Consider the following 12,355-nt stretch of genomic DNA (forward strand, 5'->3'; position numbering starts at 1 on the left):
TATACAGTACAGTAAAGGTCCCACTCCACTGACAGAGCAGTGATGCATGTCTCTGCCAGGAGATGGTGCCAGAGTTCCAGGAATGAGGATTATTAGCCGGATCCACATGGTCCCACCTTACCATACACCTTCAAAGGAAGGGGTTTCTAAAAAATAGGGGTCAATCTACATTTCTGCATCATACTGTAGAAGTTCCCCTTATAATAAATGTATCGTAAAATGCGTAGCCAAAATACAGACACTGAGATCCTTGAGGACAAAACATTAAAACCATCACATTAAATATTTGTACACCAGATTAAGCATTGTCTCATGTCTGCTCGATGAGGAAAATACATGTTTTTTCCCTTGTAATGCACACACACAAAAAATGCAGTTGTTGCAAGTTATTGAAATACTCAAGACTGTGGGGAAAAAAAGCCCTATCATAAAAAAAACAACAGTGGCATCATGAATGAAAATCCTGAAAAGAAAATACATGTGGTCTAAATCAAGACTATAATTCCCTTAAAGTGAAAAATAATATTTAAGCTGTATCAGTTATTATCTGAACACAATGTGTGACATAAAGTGTCACATAAACATAAAATGCATTTCCTTACAAAGCAGTTTAGATTTAAGAAATATAACACATGCATATAGATTGAAGAGATGTAAACGGATCAAACCCTCCTGTTGGGTGAATTTAAGACTGGATTTTATGAGGACTGTTTTGTATTGATCCATCAAAGTGGAACACTCAATGTCCATCATACTGCAGGTCATCTTTGTATCAGATCTGTCATTATGTGCCATGCATTAGAGAAAGTGCGGCCTCACCTATCAGTCCATGAGCCCGACTGGAGACATGAGAGTTCCCTGCAGGCATGGAGGAAAGGAGCTTAAACAAAGGTTTGTCACGTTGTCTTAATGCAGAGCCATTACTTTGCTACACTTTAATTAGAACAATGAATGACTCACTCTAAGTGTGATTAAATGTTACCACCTACTTAATACTTTCATTAATTGCATTATCAAGAAATGTGATTTCATGCAAATCATCTAAACCATTTTCTGCCCGTTCCCTGGGAAATCAAGACATCCCTGAGGAGTCGCAGTGCTGATGGGTATTAAAGAGCAGGCCTCATACAGTATATACAGCGCCTGCATCAAACCCTGTTTATTAGAGGAGAGACATTTACTTTATTCAATTACCCTGAAAACAGTGATAATTATTTGATTCATCATATGGTGCTGCAGGCCTGCAGATAACAGGTAAGTAGCATGGATAAACTGATGACCTGTGCATTTTCTATTGATAACACTAATAGGATAAATAACAACACAATAACCAATATTTGTTCAGATTTTGATGCTCTTTCATGACTTTTATAATGAGCAGTGGATGTCATTTTATGTTCTCCTAAATTATTTCATGTGTGAAAGACATTTTTTCCTTCAATTTCAAATCTGCGTTATATCGTTTCTGTATAAATTATTTAATTGCATACTGAAACAGTTATTGTATATAAATACATATGTTATCACATCATTAACTAATCTTTATTTGAGGAAAAAGTTTGTGTGGTGTGACTTTTTAAAATGTTGTTATGCATATTCTCCAATTAGCTAACAGTATAGGCTAAGTAGCAAACCGCTGTTGCACCTGGCTCCAGGTTTCCTTTAAAGGGGCCCTATTTGATGTTCAGGTGTATATCAGTATGTAGTGTCTCTACTTTAAAGAGTCCTCTCCTGCTGATGTTCAGGTGTATATCAGTATGTAGTGTCTCTAATTTAAAGAGTCCTCTCCTGCTGATGTTCAGGTGTATATCAGTATGTAGTGTCTCTACTTTAAAGAGTCCTCTCCTGCTGATGATCAGGTGTATATCAGTATGTAGTGTCTCTACTTTAAAGAGTCCTCTCCTGCTGATGTTCAGGTGTATATCAGTATGTAGTGTCTCTACTTTAAAGAGTCCTCTCCTGCTGATGTTCAGGTGTATATCAGTATGTAGTGTCTCTACTTTAAAGAGTCCTCTCCTGCTGATGTTCAGGTGTATATCAGTATGTAGTGTCTCTACTTTAAAGAGTCCTCTCCTGCTGATGTTCAGGTGTATATCAGTATGTAGTGTCTCTACGTTAAAGAGTCCTCTCCTGCTGATGTTCAGGTGTATATCAGTATGTAGTGTCTCTACTTTAAAGAGTCCTCTCCTGCTGATGTTCAGGTGTATATCAGTATGTAGTGTCTCTACTTTAAAGAGTCCTCTCCTGCTGATGTTCAGGTGTATATCAGTATGTAGTGTCTCTAATTTAAAGAGTCCTCTCCTGCTGATGTTCAGGTGTATATCAGTATGTAGTGTCTTTACTTTAAAGAGTCCTCTCCTGCTGATGTTCAGGTGTATATCAGTATGTAGTGTCTCTACTTTAAAGAGTCCTCTCCTGCTGATGTTCAGGTGTATATCAGTATGTAGTGTCTCTACTTTAAAGAGTCCTCTCCTGCTGATGTTCAGGTGTATATCAGTATGTAGTGTCTCTACTTTAAAGAGTCCTCTCCTGCTGATGTTCAGGTGTATATCAGTATGTAGTGTCTCTACTGTGACATGTCTCCATGCTTTAATCTTCAAAAAGCTCTTTATTTTTATCATACTGCCTGTGCTGCAGCACCTCTTTTCACCCTCTGTCTGAAACCAGAGCCCAGTCTGCTCTGATTGGTTAGCTGGCCGGCTCTGTTGTGATTGATCAACTGCTTAGAGATGTCCCGCCCCTTAGCCTATATATCATGTACAATGTGTTGGAGCGCTGGCCAATAAAAGCGCGAGTGTTACATACTGTAGTGATGTCACTATGAGAGAAACTCCCTCTGGACGGAACACAGGGATTTTAGCCATTTACAAAATCCTATAGAACACACTACAGGAAAACCCCAAAAAGCATCACAGGGCCTCTTTAGTTCTTTTATTTTTATGTATTACATTTCTTTTTAAATATATGTTTTTATTTATTTATTTTCTTATCATCTTTTAATATTTTGTGTAACATGATATGGTGGAGCATTTTTTATTACACAAATAAAGAATCAGATTCATTTTTTATTTGACAAAAATATCCAAATACAAACCCCAAACCAGTATTAGATTTTTAAGACACTGTTAAAAAAAACACAATAAAAAACACATCTTAAATGTTCAGCCAGATTAAAGTAGAGAAAAACACAAAACAGAAACAGCATGACAGAGCAGCAGAGTGTTACAGAGAGGTATATCTATGAGAGAGAATGAGTTTACACGTAGTCAAATCTCTGGTTGGACCTCCCGTCCACGCTGGGAGCCTTGTACGAGGGTCTGGTGTCAGACCTGTAGATCGTGGGGTGAGAGGGCGCTTTGTAGGCCATCCCATCATACCTGAAGAATATCAGAAAAACAAGCAACTTTAAATAAAGACAAACAGGAAGTGGAGCTGCTGCAGTGAATTCTGACATCATCTAACCCGTCCCCATCAGTCTCTATCCCACGTATAGATATTAAAATTGAAATAAATAGGATTAAAAACCTTTTGACAAGGGAAAGTGTGACCAGGAGAAGAATGTATTGACGTGTATTGTTTTGGAAGTGGCCTCGTAAACACTTGCAACTCTGCATTAAATATGCAGAGAAAAAATACACACACCAAATTAGTGCATTTACATTTTGCTGAGTGTCCTTAACTTTGAAAGGAACTAAGATGTTTGTACTGCCCCACAGCACAACAGAACTTATCCAGGGGTGCTTCACATTGTTGTTCAGCTTTGTCAGGAGCCAGGGCTTCCTTTAACAGCAGTGAACATTCAATTTGCGCTAGTTCTGCTTACTGGACACTTCTGTAGGAGCACCCTACCCCGTCCAGAGCACAGAACTTCTGACAAAGTTTCCCCCACTGGTGGTGTTAATCATCAGAAAAGGTCAGAGATGACGGAACGTACCGCTGGGTCGTCTCTGAAGTCATTCCACGGCAGGCCAGACACAGCATGATGCCCCCGATGAAGAGGACAGCCCCCCCGATCCAGCCCACGAACAGAGCGGGGCCAAAAGTGTACCTGAAGAAGACATGGTTAGTAAAACCTGACAAAGCAGCCTGGTTTCACCAAATGCCATAAAAATAACACACTAATTCCAGAAGTCAATTTGCCAGTTTCGCCGCCAGGTGGACAAAGTAAATTTACTGCAATTTAGTCATCCAGAGTGTAGAAAAACTGTGTTACAACAAGACCTGCACTTAGAATGTACATTAAATACAAAAAGTAGTTAATCTGCATGACCGCCCATTTCAGATTGTTTTTTTATAATATTAAACGGACTATTTAAAGGTCCCCTATTATTCTCCTTTTCATCAATATTTTAAAGTTCTCAGATATATACAAAACATGTCTCTGAAGTGTTTGGCTGAAACACCAAACAGATCATTGCAGCATCCCATAATCCCCTCTGTTTCAGCCCTGTTTCAGAAGTGCTGATTCTCTGTCTGTTACTTTAGATGAAAATAAGGAGCCACTCCCCACGCCCCTCTGATGCGGCTTTCACACCAGCGTTTTTCCCTTTCTAGCTCCGAGCTAGAGCTTTTCTGATTCAGCTCCGGTTTCCCTTTTCAGCTCCCGCTCTGTTCACACCACTCAGAGCCGGGATGGTGCTGCCGCTGCTGCGTCATGACGTCACCGTTTACATCGCTGATTTGCTCCCCAACGGCGCCAACTACAACAACAACGGGGGACTGCGTCGGGTCGATGATCGTGTTGCTTTTAATCATACGAAGCCAGATTAAATTACATAACGACTTCTCCAACCTTATACTTTTCTCCAGAGTGCCGTGGTTCATTGTTTATTAATGTGTTTCAGCGGCATTTACCGACCGCTGCAGTGCTGGCTGCTCTTCCACGGGAGTTTATTCTCCCGTTAGCTCCGGGTTAGCTCACACGGCTCTAAAGTATTCACTGTCTGACTGTCACACAAGCAGCTGATACATATCCCCAGTTCCCCTTAAGTGAATGTGTGTCAGTCTGAATTGACGCTGTTTGGCATCACAACGCTGTTATGAAAGTTTCTCTGGTATAACATGGGTGATGTTAGCATAGCAACCGAAGCTAAACTGACTACTTGCTAAGCCGTTTTCTACAGGCACATTTTACCGGCGTATTTTTCATTATGATTCTACTTGTGAATGTCGGACATGACAACCTGTGCAGCCCATGTATTGATTCCATCCGATAGCTGCTATAATAAAAAACAAAACGTCTGCCTGCTCTCCACAATGATCAATAACAGCGAACGGATGGTCAAAGTAAGGTACAAATAAACAGAATCACACGAAGCCTGGTTAGTGTTGCCTGACTTTATAAAGTGTGTTTTTTTTTATAAGTGTGTGGTTGCCTTCTAGTCACTTCGCTCAGCGCTACTGCTTATTGGCAGGCATGACGAGACTCTTCAGTCGACCCATGTTCAGGGGAGGTGGGTTTAGTTTCCTGCTCGCCTCGACGTAAGAGAGACGTAAGCAACGCCGCCTCTTAGCTCCGAAGCTGTTGCTTCTAGACCGACAATTTTTTGGAGCTGGAAGTGAACCGGATTCCGGAGCTAAGAGGCGGCCCCGCTGCGGTGTGAACAGGAAAAACCGGTACTTTTCAGGCTCCAGCTACGAGCCGGCGCTGAAAACGTGTTGGTGTGAAAGGGGCATGAGAGAGATTTGGTTAAAAAGAACACAATGGTGCTCTAGGAGGATAAGGTGTGTGTGTGTGTGTGTGTGGGGGGGGGGGGGTTACCTTGGTTGGTGATTGGCTAATGGTTACACAAGCCAAAAAAACATGCCATCACAAAGTCACCAAAATCTGGTTTTTATATAAATGGATCAGGACAAAAAGAGAGGGGGTCTTTGTTCCTGAGACTTTCAGAATGTCTTTACACAGAGGGGACACATGTTTATGTATAAAATACATGAAAAAGTGGATTTTGCATAATAGGTGACCTTTAAAGTAACCAAAGTTAATAAATAGATATTATTTAAATAAAGTATACCTGTCTCTGACTTGTAGTGGAGTAGAAGTATAGAGTAGCAGAATTGGAAAATACTCATACATTAAAATGGTATTTTAGTACAGCATTTGAATAAATAATATCAGTGTCCACCAATGGTTATCACTTAGATTTGTTTGGCTTTTTTGTAAGTAATTTCACGGTGCAACAATATTAAGTACTTAAGTTAAGTTGCAAGACAAACAGGTTAATTGAACCTAGACCATGATATTTCCCGTAGCTTAGCTAATTAGACATGTTTGAATTCACAATGTAAACCACATCTTTAAAACTGCAACACAGTGTCCGTATGTGGCGCTTCACGATAACTACCTTACTTACGAACGTCACCCAATTTATGCAACAAAAAAGTGGCATGCTAGTTAGAATCCTATCCATGAAGTTGAACAGTGTTGTAGCAGATAAAAAAGCGTTTTAATTTGTGCTTACCTCGGAGTCAGATTTCCTGAGAGTCCACCAAGACCCCCCCCCCCGCCACCGCCACCATAGCCGCCACCGCCACCATAGCCGCCATCGGCATATGTGGTGAACCGGAAGCTTTGCACAACCAAGTTAGCGAAGGCAGACACCCCAGCAATGCCACACACTCCTGAAAATGAAGAGCAAACGATGGGTGAGTGCAGAACAGTTCTGCTGTGATAACAGAACTACACGTTGTGAACATCACTGCACCTGCCAGAATGATCATGACCCCAGACGTCAGAGTCATCGTGGCCTTGATGCTGTCCTCCATGTTCCCAATCTTCAAGCACTTCAGGGCAAATATGGCGATGAGGACACCGATGGCTCCAAGAATGATTCCAACAATCATCAGAGCCCGCACGGCCTGGAGCAGAGCTGGAGCCAGAAGATACCACTCAGAACAATCTCAACACAGTATTTACTCATAAAATAAATATGCAAGCGGTCAATGGAGAGCTGTAGTTCCTTAATATGGATCTACTTCCGCTCTTCTTTATTTCAGAGGAAAATATGTTTACTTCATTAAATCTATTTGGCAGTTATAATTAGTTTGCAGGTTAAGATGTTTCATGCAAAAGCATAGGATCAATAAATAAATAAATAAAGATGCATTTTACCCCAAAAAGATTCCCAACAGGATATAGAGTTAAAATAGCTAAATATTGACCAGCTTCAACACAAAATGCTTCTTATACATTAGTGTATCAATATCGATAAACATTTAAACAATATATAGAACACTTTTCATCCTTTTTAAGCACTGACAATATATAATAAATAAATATTTTCTTGATGCATAAGTATATCAAAACTTTAAAAGACACTCAAAACGCATGGCATGTTTTGAAAAAAGTAAAAAAGAATACAAATAAAATGCTGTTGTTTTTTCCCAGGCGTAGCAATATTCAAATTAAAACTCTATAAATCAAGACACCATGTATTAAAACGATTTGACCCAAAATGCCATCTTTCAATCCCCTGAAGATATTGTACCTGTATTATTCCAGCCTTAAGCCTTTAAGACCTTATGTACAATATGCTCTACACTACATTCAGCTGTTAAGCACAGAGTGTGGAAATGTACTTTACATTGTGTGACACTCCTCTAAAGCTTGTGCTTGCTCAGCTAAGCTTTGGATGTCTCATCAAATTTCCATTTGATTCCGTAGAGACACCATCTTTTCTGCAGTCCGCTGCATTTTCATGCAGCAGGGAAACGTGGAAAATCTGCCCTAAAACCTGCAGAATATTCCAAAGTACCTTCCCAGGGTCCTTTGAAAATGTCCTCCTTAATCCAACATGTGGAGCAATGTTTGATAAATGTATTTTTCTCTCTGGGTGTAATTCTCTTACCTGGCAGTCCTAGTATGGTAAAATAAGGCCTGCACTGCGTTGTACCGTACGACGTCCCCACACACAAGTTCCACAAACCAGAGTATGTGTAAATGTTGGTCACAACTGCAAAAGATCGATCCTGCAGGCTCCACATGTCCAGTACTGTTGCAGCTGATATTAAGAACTGCCCCAGCCCAGACAACATGAATCCTATTAACTGAATCATCGAGACCGCCATTTTAGATGTCCCGCTCAAACAAGTAGCCAGCGATGTCACAGAGTCATGAAATGGCAGCGCCTGAGCGGCTGCTTATCTTTATATATGATTCAACAAGGAACCGTTCTTATCAGATGTTTACCCAGTTTTCAGTCTTTGTCCCAGTTTCGGTAACAGTAGCAACGAGAATGTCCTCCCCTTCGTAAACAAAGGGTGTGGTTTGACCTTTCGTTAGTATTTCCCCATCATGTTAAGGGAAAAATAAACTGATAATGTTACATCTGCCAAAATATGTATACATTTATGAACAAGTCATTTTTGACTCAGATATGTATATATGTTCATTTAATTTATTTCTTGTTTTAACAGCTACTTACCTGTATATCATTTAATTTGTTATCTTTAATTGTATTACTCTTGTGTGAATCTGTACTGTACTTTCGCTCTTACTCTGTTGATGCTTAAACTCCTGAATTTCCACACGGGGATTAATAAAGGTCCATCTTATGTTATCTTATCTTATTTTACATTTTGATTTCAATACTTTTTGTTCTTTTAGAACATTTGTGAATGCAGGACTTTTACTTGCATCAAAGTATTTGTATGATGTAGTTTAGCTACTTTGACCTAATCCCACACTGCTCATGGAAAGGATCTTGGCGTAGTTCAATATACCATTCCTTTCATTTACATTACATTTTTTACCAATTACAACTTGTCAATGCAACAGATTCTCTTCCCCATAATTCGTATCAAATATACTAATAGAATGCAGTTCTGTAAGTGTGTAAAGATCAAACACAGCCACAGTGACCTGTTTGTTTTGTAATCTGTAGGTGTGACTATAGTTACATTTTGGCATTATCAAAAACCATCAACCGTTATTTTTTTGGTGACTTAATGAAGTACTCTCCTTCATCATTTGTGTTGCTTTTGACAAAATAAAAGTGTACCTGGCAGTCCCAGAATGGTGAAATACGGCCGGCACTCAGTGAAGCCGGAGCTCTGCCGGACGCAGGAATTCCACAGGCCCGAGTAGGAGAAGATGGCTGTCACCACGTTGTCGTAGAGATCCTCGGTCGCCCACTGGTCCATCCCTGTCGCTGCGATCATCCCCCCCAAACCTAACAGACTCAGGAGGAAGCCCATCACCTGACAGAGAGTCGCTGCCATGGTTCTTCTGCTGGTGGAGGGAAAATGTAAAACTCCAAATTCTAAAGCTTTGTCTGTCCTCAGCACTGCGGCTGTGAGTTGGAATATGATATCTGCAGGTGTGAAGTCAAGAAGGACTTCACCAATGACCCTGCTTGTTTGCACACAGCCCAGTCATGAACAGAAGGAGTTGGGTGGAGCGTATTAGTGAAATATGATTACTGTTGGCTCCTTAATTTGGTTGGTATAGAGTGAACATGATGTGGTTTGGTATTCAGTCACTTTAATGTTTTTTAATGAAAATAGTGTTGGAGAAAAACCTCAAATTCAGTTACTCGCTTCAGATTTAATGAGTGCTGCTGCTGGTGTGTACTGTCGGCAGATTTATATTAACCTGTCCCATTGTTGTTGGGTAAAGCTGTTTTGAATTCAAGACATCAAGTTCAACAGTCCTGAAAACTTTGTTTTAGCTTCTCACTATGAACGGTGGGGTTCTACATGAACACACCATTTTCTTTCAAAGTAACTTGAGTTTTAGTGAAATAGTTGTTGTCATTGTTTTAAATCAATAGGGAAATGTAGGTGTCACCCATTTCTTTGCACCAATCAGAATTCAGCAATTGAATCCAAATGTGATCATGCTCATATGGTTTAATTTTTTCTTGCCAAACAAATCTGATCAAACCACTCCCACACAGTGGGAAGAAGCAATAAAACGTTTTGAGGGAACTATAAATATCTATGTTTTCATGAGTGTATAATCAGTTTAAAATGAGCCCTTCATATCCCAAGTCTACTATGTTGAACCGCCATGTTTCTACAACAGACAAATCAAACTCCAAATGGCTCTAGACAGAGTTATTACTCTCATATACGTCTGCTGTAGGCTTATAAATGTAAAGCTACACCCGGTTAGCTTAACGTAGCATCACCACTGAAAAGCAAAAATAGCTGGCTTGGTTCTGTATAAATGAACTGTAAAAACAAACTTCCTCTAGCATCTCAACGGTTTGGGCTGCAAAAAAAAATTAAGTTTACAAACAGCCATCACATTTTATTGGCGGGGAGCGTACGCAATTATTTCTTGATTGTGACCAGCGTGTTGGTTGTCTGGCATGCTATGCTAAGCTAACCACCTGCTAGCTGTAGCCCGATAGTAATGGGACATATCTCTCAGACATGACCTCAACACATTTCCCAAAATGTAAAAATATACCTAAATTCCTATGATAATTCAATTATAAATAACTATGTCTCTGATTGATAATTATTTAGTCATAGATATTTATGTTTGAGAGAAACAATACTAACTAACTTCCTAACTTTAGCTGCTATTCATGTTTCATTTTCTTGACATTAAGATTTAAGTCTTCTATTTTAATGGTTGACAAAGATGTGGAGCACAGCCAGCATCCTGTTTACAGCTCCTGGGCTGAGTCATGTCCTCATGATGGGAAACCTGAATGTGATGGGCTGCCATGTGGCAATAACAGGCAAGAGAAACATTCTCTCTTATTTAAATTCGTTTTTTGCTGTCTACTTTGCAAAATCCCAGGGTAACACTGAGCATTACACAGTTTTGATACAGGATTAGACGATGTTGGAAACAACCTGAAATAAGGCATTGATATGGACTTGGAACCACACAAAATGTATCATAGTATTGCCTCAGTGGTTTGTTCATACCTCTGTAGATCTTGATACATTCAACATTATTTAAAGTGGTTATTAAAGTGTCTTTTGAATACTGAGGACTTCAAAGTTAGTTTACTGTTATTATATGTAGCTTTTACCAAATGTACAGTTTGAATATTGTTGGGCAGTGTGTCTGGGACGGGCTGTGTTGTGTGATACTGGACGTCCCTTTTGTCGAGGGGAGTGCTGTGTATCGTGTGGCACCAGCAGCCAGTCAGGCTAAAGTAAATACTGATATGATTGTAGTGAACTGAAACTAATTAGCCTGTGGCTGATATGCAGAGGAGAAATTGAGACCAGGGCTGAATCGAAACTGGGTTGGGGCTTTATTCAGAATAAAATGTATCATTATTGTATTTACACAACTAATAAACATAGGTCACTTGAGGTCATGTCAGGTGTCTCAGGACGAATATAAAAGTTGTGTTATAGGTTAGGATTTATTATCTCAGTTTGTTTAGTTCCCTTGTTTTTGAAACATGGACAGTAACACAAAAGTACAATGTAATATGTGATTGTTGATTATAATTGACTTTTTTCATGGTAATAACTGAAGTTAGAGAATATTGCTGACTGCTTGGAATAAAATAAGTATTGCCAGACACAAATGATTGACTTTTTAACTCATTACATAATATATCAAATATCAAGTATTTATCGATAATAACTAGAAATTATATCATGGGAAATACTATAAATATATACATTTACAAGTAACCAAAGTGTATTTATTTTAAGAAATGCTTTGGCCTTAAAAGGGTAAAACTAAAGTTATAAAGAGGGAATAATCAGTGTTACTTATTATCTTATACAACATATAGGTGTATTTTAGCTGGCCTATGCTTTTTTTATTTAAACATGTTTTTTTTAAACATCCATATATTACACAGGGATATCGACATAATAATGTATATAGGGAAGGAAATAAAAACAAAATTAATCATTCTGCTTGGAGGAAAATCAACCTAAACTAAATCAAGTGTTAAATAAGGTTAAAAAAACCTTCACTCATGAAGGTGTTGTGAACACAGTTCAAGTGAAGTTTATACTACTCTTTCTCTCTCCCACACACTCACACAGACGACCTGATTGAATCACTGTCAATAGAAATAACTGCATGCTGCTGCGCTAATGATTTTTGCTGTCTGCTGTGAAAAGCCATTTGTCCCCCAGCAGGCTGAACCTTAAGCAAACAACTTTCCAGCCTCTGTGTGCTTATCCTGATCTGCCCTTACTAATATACATGAAAAGAGAAGCCACTTCACACATGTTCGCCGTGTAGCTTCGATCATATGAATTATCCGTGTTGTTCCTTCCTTGTATCAAATGCCACCTTACTGGAAGAAGCTCTAGGTCAATGATGTGCTGTGTGATGCCCCTTAATCAGAGCCAGCATGCAAGTGGGCCGGCCAATCACCAATGCTCTGCACCCAAATGTTGCTTTTACCCACAGATTTCTTTT

The 12,355-nt window shown here is 39.4% G+C and overlaps 1 protein-coding gene across 1 annotated transcript; it reads right to left on the reverse strand.

Moving 5' to 3' along the window:
- Positions 1 to 3,171: 3,171 nt before the first annotated feature.
- LOC117491018 (claudin-18-like) lies at positions 3,172 to 9,237 on the reverse strand. The gene is made up of 5 exons (XM_034140833.1): positions 9,000 to 9,237; positions 6,705 to 6,869; positions 6,514 to 6,621; positions 3,935 to 4,073; positions 3,172 to 3,377 (listed from the first exon to the last, which is right to left on the reverse strand). The coding sequence occupies exons 1-5, from the start codon at positions 9,217 to 9,219 to the stop codon at positions 3,257 to 3,259; spliced, it is 753 nt and encodes a 250-aa protein (XP_033996724.1). The 5' UTR covers positions 9,220 to 9,237; the 3' UTR covers positions 3,172 to 3,256.
- Positions 9,238 to 12,355: the final 3,118 nt, after the last annotated feature.

This window comes from Trematomus bernacchii, unplaced genomic scaffold, assembly GCF_902827165.1.
Source record: "Trematomus bernacchii unplaced genomic scaffold, fTreBer1.1, whole genome shotgun sequence".
In the NCBI taxonomy this organism is placed as follows: Eukaryota; Metazoa; Chordata; class Actinopteri; order Perciformes; family Nototheniidae; genus Trematomus; species Trematomus bernacchii.

Excerpts from the sequence above, each read along its gene's own strand:
- LOC117491018 (XM_034140833.1), bottom strand. The coding sequence starts at position 9,219 with ATGGCAGCGACTCTCTGTCAGGTGATGGGCTTCCTCCTGAGTCTGTTA. Across the intron at positions 6,870-8,999 it reads CACCATTCTGGGACTGCCAG|CTCTGCTCCAGGCCGTGCGG; the intron begins GTACACTTTTAT and ends TTCTGGCTCCAG. Across the intron at positions 4,074-6,513 it reads TGGCGGTGGCGGCTATGGTG|GTTTTACTAACCATGTCTTC; the intron begins GCGGTGGCGGGG and ends CTGCTTTGTCAG.